The 10089-nt window shown below is 40.8% G+C and overlaps 1 protein-coding gene across 1 annotated transcript in view; it reads right to left on the bottom strand.

Moving 5' to 3' along the window:
• Nucleotides 1–1673: 1673 nt before the first annotated feature.
• The window catches only part of PRTG (protogenin), a 78005-nt gene continuing 69589 nt past the window's right edge, over nucleotides 1674–10089 (bottom strand). The window contains 6 exon segments of the mRNA XM_033070772.1: nucleotides 1674–2015; nucleotides 3081–3185; nucleotides 4147–4312; nucleotides 5235–5355; nucleotides 5918–6100; nucleotides 9709–9879. Of these exon segments, the coding sequence (XP_032926663.1) occupies nucleotides 1674–2015; nucleotides 3081–3185; nucleotides 4147–4312; nucleotides 5235–5355; nucleotides 5918–6100; nucleotides 9709–9879 (1088 nt within the window).

Here is a 10089-nt window from a genome sequence, read left to right as displayed (position 1 = left end):
AATAGAGCCAGGAGTTCCTATGGATGATTTCTCACAATATTATATTTTAAACAATTTTTTAAAGTAAAAACATATGCCTATTTTTTTTTCTTTTTCTTTCTTTCTTTTTTATTTTTAAGTAGAACAAGGAAAGAGGAGGAGTGAGAAGAGGACTGGACATAGGTACAGGCAAGTTATACCATGGGATGATTCCAGCCTCCTCCCCGTCTCTCGCTCTCTCCTGTTAAAACACAAAATGATACCCTGTCCATTTGCTCCACGTTTCCGTGAGGCAGCTTAAAAGTAACAAACTGTTCCCTGAGTACAGGAAAAAACAACAACAACAAAACAAAAAAACCCACTAGAATAATTTTAAAGGAGGTAGTATAAAACAGGAATTGCATGGGTTCGAGGCAGTAGCAGTAATTGCCTCTTTCAACAGACTCTTCAACTAAAGCTCTGGCTTTTTTATTTCTCATGGTAGCCTAATCAGAGTTTTAGATTGGCATATAAGTGAAGTCACTCCCTGAGCTAAAATTCCTGGCTAATAGCACACTAGGTGAAGGCAAGGAGCAGTTTTGCATCCTAACAACAGTTCTGAGACATACTACAATGCTAGCACTGCTTATCAGCACTCAAAGATGGGTAAAAATGAAATATAAACTCATGTTACTGTTCACTTAAAACATCTAAGAAGTATTTAAGGCATCTTTCTGTACTCCAAAGGAACTTTATGAATACTAAAAAGGAATAAGGCAAATCAGTAATTTCATAATATATAATGCAAGGCACCACTGCTAAGAAGAAGTGTGACACTGGAATACTCAGCATTTTTAGCTATTCCATAACTCCCAGGCAAAGCCAAGCTGTTTGAAAATGCTGAGTACTTCTTCATTTTGCTATGATTTTTCGCCTTAACTGTGAATTCAGGGGCAATATTTGTGGGGAATCCAGCATGTCCCAGAGCCCCAGGGATACAACATATGTGCTGCCAGCAGCTGCTAGCACAGGTTTCTGGGGAAAGGCACTGTCCTAGGCTTACTGAGGGTCTAAGAAATCAAGAGGTACAAAAGATTTCATGTGACTGTATATGTGGAAGTTCCAGTTCTCCCAGTTTGTAACATACTCTGTATCAACCACATGAAATCGTAACATTTTTATACTCTGAGGTTTCCTTCTTTTTAAAGACAGAGCTTCAGCTAAACAATCTTGTCCACCAACCTATACAACTCCCTGATCACTGAGTACACATGCATGCTCACACACACTCACTCAACACACAGCTGCAGGGGGGGATGAAAACAAAAAACCCCAAAATAAAACAACACTACTAGGAAGTATCATCAGTTCCATAGCTGAGACCAACTAGAACACAAATGAGGTAAAGCAGTCGTCATTCAGAGTTCACCTCTCGGCAAACTGAGGTAGATAGTCAGCAAAAGGGCCAAAAGCCTTCCCTTTGCTCCAGTGACATATTTTAAACTTTAGTCAGAAATCTTCGCTCCTTTCACATTTTTTGACCACTAAACATTCAAAATGAGTGAGTTTTAAAAAAACAAACCAAAATACAGGAAAAAACCCCCAACATTCAACAGAAGCATGGATCACCTGCTAGGTCAGTCAGGCTTTCCACCACGAAACTTTGGCTCCCTGTTCATTGTCCTTCGAACAGACACGCGCTGAGCAGCTCGGGGTCACTTGGGGTGCACCTGCAGAGGGGAGTGGGCAGCAGGGAGCAGCAGGGGGGGCTCAGCACAGCTGCTGGCCCGGCTCACTGCGGGGCACTCGCTGCTGGCCAAGGGGCTGCTGCCCGGGGGGGTGGCCCCGGGCTCCAGGGACAGGTGGATCTCGTCGTTGGACTCGTGGGAGAAGCGCCCGGAGTCGCCGGTCTCGTGGCTGCCCTCGCTGTTGGCCGAGTGCTCGGTGTCGAAGGGGCCCGGAAAGCTGGGCTGGGGGCTGGGGGAGCTGTCCTGGCCCAGCAGCACGGGGGGGCCCGGCTGGTACAGACACACCGCCCGCGCCCGCCGGCGCTGCGCCTGCAACACACACACACACGGCTCCTCAGAAAGCTGAGACACCACCTGCGCTTTTACTGCATCTCCTGTCTCCTGTTCCACCAGAATGCTTCTCTCAGGGCTTTCCTACAGTTTAAAAATAATCAATCTCGAGCCTTGCTCATACTTTTCCACAGTAGATGGAATAATCCTTCTAGATAAGCATGGCTAATAAAAAATTATTTCACTGGAGAGACGTGAAAAGTATTTTAAAAGCACACTTGCTAGAGCTCCCTCCTATCCTATCACCCATGTTCTTTAAGTATTACTCCTTGGGTGATAGCAAATATTTTTCATATAGAAGCAGCAGAAATACACAGCTGCTTGTAGAAATATTTTTCAATATGATTTTACAACAGGGATATTGAGACTTTCTAATTCTTAAACATACAAGAGCACAATGCAAGTTAAAATGCAATGAAGAATGATTATATGCTCCATAGGTATGAATTTGCATAGTAATGGTCCATATTTGGGTTACACTTCAGTTTAAAACTGCTCTTTTTCTCAGCCAAATACCAAATATGTCCAGACCAACAATTTCAGAAGCCAGAGAGCTCTATTCAGATTCTCAATTTTCTCGGTACTTTGGGTGTATCATCTAGTTTCCCTCATTTGTTTCTCTTCAGCCAACAAAAATTTTAGCTGCTGGGTAGGAAAGGACTCTATTTTGATATTCTTTTTATCTGTAAATACATATTTAATTTGTATTTACATTTATACAGAGTCTCTGCAGAAGTAGTTCATGCCATGCAAAGTACACAGAAATCTTTCTGCTCACAGATACAAAGGCAAAGGCAAGTAAGAAATCAGTTAACAGGAGAGTTACAGGGTCTGCCAACTGTAAAGAGTCTGTCGGAAAATGGAATTTCTGTATGACTTTACTATGATGAGATAGAGCACCATCAACCTTACACAACTAAAACTATCCAATTAATACTAAGACCACTAAAGATGTTTTTCCATAAGCAGAAAACTATATATCTTCCTTTGCAAAGAGGGTATTACAGTAAAGATTGTGCATCTCTGCCCATTTACAGCAATTACCTCCTCAGTTTTTGGCTTCTTAGCATCTTGGAAGAACAGCCACCTTTTCTTGCCATTAGTCTTTGTGACAGGCCCATAGCTGTTAATAATCAGATCAGATCCTCCCTACAACAGAGGAAGAGGCAGACATTTATTTTAATAAAGTAAATTTCTAAGATACTTGAAAATATTTTTCTATTCTACTATTGGTTCCATACTGAAAATGAAGACAAACGAAGCCTCAGCAGTGAGTCACATTTTTGTGGTCCGGTACCCATCTGCTCAAGACAAGAACAGACCCACTAAATCTGGCAAGCTTTCTGTCCAGACTCGAAGCTGTAATACTGCAGGCACACAGCAAAATATTCCAGCTCCTGCTCTTGCTTAGTACTCAGAATGTGGCCATTCACAGGCAGTGTCTGTGCCTGTGCTGGGTCATTTCCATTTCTCAGCTCTCGCACACATCCTCAGGGAGCAGCTGCACCCAAGTCTGCAGTGTGAACAGAACAAGCCTGAACTCAGTATGTCTGCAGGTGAAAGACAAGCCACTGTGGTGCTGTCACACTGCACTCCTGGAGTGAAGGTTCTGCACCCCCACTGGTACATCCTGCCATCTAGGCTAATTTATAATTTTACTAAGTATGAGTTTATAAACTGCAACATTGTCATACCAATGTCTGTAAATATACAGAAAAATAATACTTTTGTTAACACCTGCTTAGCGCCATAGCTGACTAGACTTTGCACTGAGTTAGGTGCTGACAAGGACTCTCACTTATCTCCTGGGACCAGCAGAGATCACTGAGCAGCCCTGAGTCTATGGAGCCTTTATCCTTTGATGCTGTGCCAGGGCCAGACTCTGCAATCTGCAGAGTACAGTCAAAGACAAGTGTACTCAACCAGACCTTCAGCTGAACTTTCATTTAACTCTTGAAAATTTGAGCCTGGATTGCCAACTTTGTGCTTGTCCCATTGATAAAACAGCCTCATGGAGGTTTGTGGATATATATATATAAGGACTCCAATGCTGTAACAATGAATTCTAAAGAAAGATTTCTGACCTGGGAGTTAGTAAAAGCCACAGTACCTTAGCATCAATGAAGCTGTTTCCCACTATCATTGGCAATAAGGATTCTTCATTCTCTGCAATTCCTTCCATATTCTTCTCCACCTCATTAGGACTGGCTAATGAGATGCTGGTATGTGACAGCTGGTCAGTGCTTTGCTGCACAGGCTTAGGAGCAGATGCTTTCCTACACAATGTTAAGGAGGAGTAAAATTGACCCACAGGAATACAATACCAAAGAAAATCAAGGATAAACATCAAAGCTATTATTAATCAAGTAATCCTGGTATATTCTTGGCATTTACATTTTGTTATATGATACTCCTAACTCACATGGAATTTAAATGTCATTGCTTGTGATAAAAATAACATCTGCTTCCAGTTAATCATACACAGTAGGCTACAAGCTTATGTGCAGACAGGAATTGTCATGATTAGTAATATTACTTGGAGGAAGCAACCACTAATGACATTAAGACCTTTCTACCATACAACACAGAGACTGTTTCCCAATCCATATTTTTTCCTGCATGTAAGCTAAAAAGCCCCTGCTACTGAAAAACACTTTCAGAGAGTTTTTAATTTATTATTTCAAGTGACTTATATTTGCTCTGATCCCAAAGTTCTGGGCAGAGTCACTGGGCCAGTTTATACCCTCTAGCAGGTGATGACAGACACAGACAGTGGCTTGCACCGCTGCAAAGAAACTGCATCATGGATCTGCTTTAAAATCTGCATCATGGGACTCCTTTATGACAGAGCTCCTCTTGTCCAGCAGCACCCGGGGGGGAAAGCCTTGCCAGTCAGGTGTGGGCAGGCTGGAGGAGCAGACTATGGACAGCAGCATGCTTATCTGACCCAAAGCAGGGCTTCAGCTGCAAACATGCCTCATACTGAGCTGTCAAAGCACCACCACTCACTCTGTGGGTTCCTCCTCCTTTTCACTGGAGAAGGCGCTCAGGTAGAATAGGAAGAGCCAACAAAGTGCTTTGTTTCCAAGACTGGCAGAAACAGGTGAAGAGACAAAGCACTTCAGAGAAATTAGCACTCTTGGAGGAGAAGAGTGAGTGCATTGAAAGATAGCTCAGTCTTCGAGAACAAAAACATACCTGGCTTTACTGCGATAAATTAAGATCAGGATGCAGATAAGGATGCAGGTCAAGGCTATGCAAACCCCAACAACAATGCCAGTCATTGATTTCTGGTCCAGATGGTAATAGTCAGAATAAGCTGTATCAAAAAGCAACACAGAAAGGCTCAGTAAATAAGAAGAGTTAACCCCTGCTCCCTGTCAGGAAATTAACAGGGTTATATAATTACAACCACAGAGACAAATGCTTCCTTCTAATGAGATTTACAGGCCTCCTCTATCATACATCTTTATACTTGTGAAAATAAAACTTGTAGACCAGAGGAGTGTCTGGTCAGTGCAGTCCTGGAGAGGAAGTAAAGGACAGACCCAGTGCTACTGGTATCTCAAGCCAGATAAAGGACTTAAAGGAAATGCTTTAGAAGACTGGCTGCAAAGTTAGTGGTGTAAAATTCAAACCAGTTATATATTCTCATTTGAAAGGCAAGCTTTCCATTTCTGAGCAAGAGAATTACACCAGTTCTGAGCTGAACTGATTTAAAAATTCCAGAATTGTTTCATTTAGAAGAAGAAAATGCTGCACTGTTAGGACTGCCTCACACAAAACAGAATGGTTTACCCAGAAAGTGGTTACAGCTAAAACAAACAGGGATCTTTTCTCCCCAGTGCTTGTGACAGAGTAATGAAAACATTGCTACTGACTTGTGGAATCTCCAGAATCCAAGCGTTTAGGTCTCTGGTTAGACTCTGATGTCTCCTTTGGCAGGACAGCAAATTCCACTGCATTTGAGAAGGGTCCTTCTCCCACTTCATTGGAAGCTGCTATTTTTACCAAGTAGATGTTTCCTGCTGCAAGGTTTTCCAGCAAAGCCATGGTCATCGCTCCTATGAACAGATATGATCAACAGTTCCAGTTGGACAAAATTTTGGGAAAAAACTCAGATTCAGACATTGGGACTTACACTTTTTTTCCCCAATAACACCTCTAAATCTTAGGATTGTGATCACTTTGATACATTCTACCCTGCATATACAAGCTACAGAATGAGCACTGGGCTTGCCTTCTCATCCCTTGTTTCCTTTCTCTCCATTCTACTTGATCACAGGACACTGTGAAGTGCCAGTATAGCTCAAAACCCAGATTCAAGTATCAGCTACAATACACAGTACATCAACCCCAAATCTGGCACAGCTGCATTTCAGTGTAACAGCCTTTATGTTGTGATCACATCTGCAAGGAGATGCACCTAGTGTTAACCAGACTCTGAGGCAGAGAAACCAGAACATTAAACCTGCCTCATATAGACTATATGTGCCTCTGCTCCACTTATTGTACCATGAATGTGAATGAAAATTGACATAACAAAAGAACCCAGGTTCAGTTTATCAAATTTCAGGTCTAGTTAAATGAACAGGACAGCTGTGCAAGAGTACCTTATACCATGATTTTAAAATAAAATTAATCCCTATTTAGACCTGTATAGGCTTCCTTGATTACTGTGCATCTAAGCTGTGCTATTAAGAATATTACAGAAAATGTCTTTTTCATATGCTAGGGTTTCATTTCCTGAAGTCCCTGGAGGCAGGAAAAAAGATTAAGAACATAAATAGGATTCACTAGCATTGTTCTTAGACAGGCAAAACTTCTATCAAAGTCAATCAGAGCTTTGCCTAGCCAGGGACTGCAACTACTGCTTAGAATTCCAATTCATTTCTAAAATACCTGTTTTTCTTGACACCATAGAAATATGCTGCTTTAATTTCTTAACAGTGGCAGTTACAGCACTAAATCTATCTCTTCCCTTTCACATACTCCATTTATTTTTTCAGACTTAAGTCAAAATTTTAACTTTTTAAATCAGTTTGAGAAGACAAAAATCATATTGTCATGGAAGCCTATAATAGATGAAGTTATTTTGTTGACAAAAAGGAAGCTACTTCAAAAGCTATTTCAGTTCTTCCATTAAAAAAAAAAACATTAGCTGAAAGCATTTGAAGTGAAACAGGAGGTATCTGTAACCAAAGGAGCTGTAATTTTTAGCACCAGCAAGGGTGAAAGGTCACATTTAAATACCACAGGCTCCTTGCCACCAGCTCCTTTCCAATCTGCTGCATTGCTAAAGCAAGTGAGCACTTGGTACTGATTTACTGCACACCAAGAGTGCAAGGGCTGTAACTTCTGAACCACTGGAAGAGAACTAGGGAACAAGGGGGAGGTGGCTGGAAGATAACTCACATCATGAATCAACCCCAAAATGCAGTTATATTTATATATTTATATATATTTGCCAGGCCTAACAAAGCTCAGTCGAATTAGGGGGTGGATTGGGAGAAAATTTCCTGCATAAACTAAAGCCCATGCCTGCATAAACTAAAGCCCATGCTAGGACGTTTATAGGTTGCAGGGTTGGTTGGTGGTTGTTTGGTTTGGTGGGTTTTTTTAATATTTTCTTTATTTGAGGGGATTTCTCTGGAGGTTTGAAAATGGAATGGAGTTCAGATTTCACAAATCTACTGCAGAACCAGTTTAGCATCAAGACAAAACAATGCTATTTATTGCATAGAGTTAACTGATCTAATCAGAATAAATACATTAAAAAACCCAAACCCTGCTTCTACCTCAAATTACCTATGAAAGGCTGTCACAGGACTGATCATGGTATTTGTCCAATTTTATCTCTACATACTAATTTCCTTTCACAGACTTTGTCATCTATACTTTAACTAAGACTATAACAGATTGTCCCAGTGTGTCAAGATGCCTGAATTCCATGCCATGCCTCAAACCCTAATATATCTATCAAAATGCAAAATTTGTGGCTCTAACATTGATGGGCACAGTAATACACCAAGATTTATAGCTCTCCATTTGCTCATTCCCTGCACCACTTTCAGTATGGGAACACATGAAAATGTTTACTGTTATTGCCATCCTGTCATCCCAAATCTCTGGTGAAATACAGAGATGCTGTTCAGTTTCTCAGGCATGACTGAGCTGAACAATGTATCTGAAAGCAATTCAGCCACTTTGCTGCATGCAGCAAATACCGTGCATCATCAACAGAACGACAAGATTTAGTCTTCAAATATAAGTTCTCCATGAATTTAAATCTGCTGGGTCTTCTATTGAGTAAAAAATAACAGTAAATTTGTCCTTTAATATAACAATATCACTGTTTCTTCCAACAATTTAGTTGCACAACTTTATTTAAATTACTGTTTCATTGAACAATTTTAATAGTGAAAACCCATAGGCTCAATCTTCCCCTGTAGTTAGACCTGACTGATATTTCAGAGACTAGTTATTTTTTACAAATTTAGTTTAACAGTAATTTTCCTGTTACTCTTCACTCTGCCCATTCTCTCTGAGGTCAGCCTGACAAACAGCATTGTGCTGCAGCAGACAAAGTGGCACTGCCGCCTTTCAGAGGGGCTGTTGGTCCTTTGTCCTCTCTTTAGGAGCAGCACGAAGAATAACAGCTCTGAACTAGAACAGCTCACTCTCCATGATGGTGAAATGAATTATCCTCTGTGAGGGCACACTCATTAAGTTTTTAGAATTATCTCCACATAAAAGGTATAGCCTCACTCTCTGCTGACAGCTAAGCTTCCAGCCAGGTAACAAAGCAGAACAACAAAACATTAACTCTTCCAGGGCAATCCTCTTAGAGAGGCTACTCAAGCACATGACTTCACTCTGTAACACTGAGCTTTCCTCTCTGGTTTAAGACATTATTAGAACATTATCTATTCTGAACTACCTCTGTCTATTTTGACTACCAATGGAACAATAGATGCCTTTTACTTTTTTATGACTACAGTAGAAATCTGTTCTTGATTGAGCTCTTCAAATCCCAGTATAATTCAAAAAAGTGCCTACAAAAATTTATACTATCTCGATATTTAATCACAGAGATGTGACTGCAGTTCAGCATACCCAAGGCACTGTGAGATTAGCTGGGGCTCAGCAGTAGAATAGAGCCAGAGAGTCAGATTGAATTTGCAGAGTGATTTACTGGGAGTAGGAGAAAGTTCATTAAGCAAACTGAGCTAACTGGATTGGCAGTGATCGACAGAAACATATAAACCCACCCAGGCACATTTAAACATTTATTTCAGGAGAGCAAGGCATCTCAGAGACTTCAGATTTGAAAGACTGCATTTACAAAATGAAACCATCACAATCATGGTTACAGTGGAACTAAGATGGATGTAATTGGATTTACAAGACATTTTGGTTTACATGCACACACTGAGCTCCAAAGTAACACAGAGAGTCCCTTCTCTCCTCATCTTCTGAGTATGAACTTGCTTTTTAATACATCTTCCCATGGCAAGAATTCTAAACTAACTTGAACTTTCATTTGAACACTTATATGAATTTATTACATAACTCATAGTAGTAGTGTAGCCCAAGGTTGCTGAAAGCAACAAAGCATTTTATAAGCAGCATCATCATTTGTCCAGTTCATGGGTTCATGATTTCAGTTTACCTTCTCTGTGCAACACTTGCCATTCCCCAGCAATCCAAGACTTCCTGGATGCATAGAGGATAGTGTACCGCGTAACAACAGTTTCAGGACCGTCAGGTGGCTTCCAGGAAACCAAAGCAGTATTATCCTCTATCAAAGTCACCTTCACTCCTACTGGAGGGCCAGATGGTGCTGTGAGAACAGTAACACAATGCTATTAGGCTAACCCAATTTACATGCAATTAGATTGCTCAGAAAGGAACTGATGTGCAGTCCTAATGGCTACTGCTACATCCCAGAAACCACACTGAAACAAACACATACTGCTCCTCAGAGACACTCTCCTGTTAACTCCAAACCAGTCAATAGTTTAGATTCTATAAACTAAAAAAAGCAAGTTTC

Source organism: Catharus ustulatus, chromosome 12 (assembly GCF_009819885.2).
Source record: "Catharus ustulatus isolate bCatUst1 chromosome 12, bCatUst1.pri.v2, whole genome shotgun sequence".
In the NCBI taxonomy this organism is placed as follows: domain Eukaryota; kingdom Metazoa; phylum Chordata; class Aves; order Passeriformes; family Turdidae; genus Catharus; species Catharus ustulatus.
This window is presented reverse-complemented; position numbering and strand designations above follow the sequence as displayed.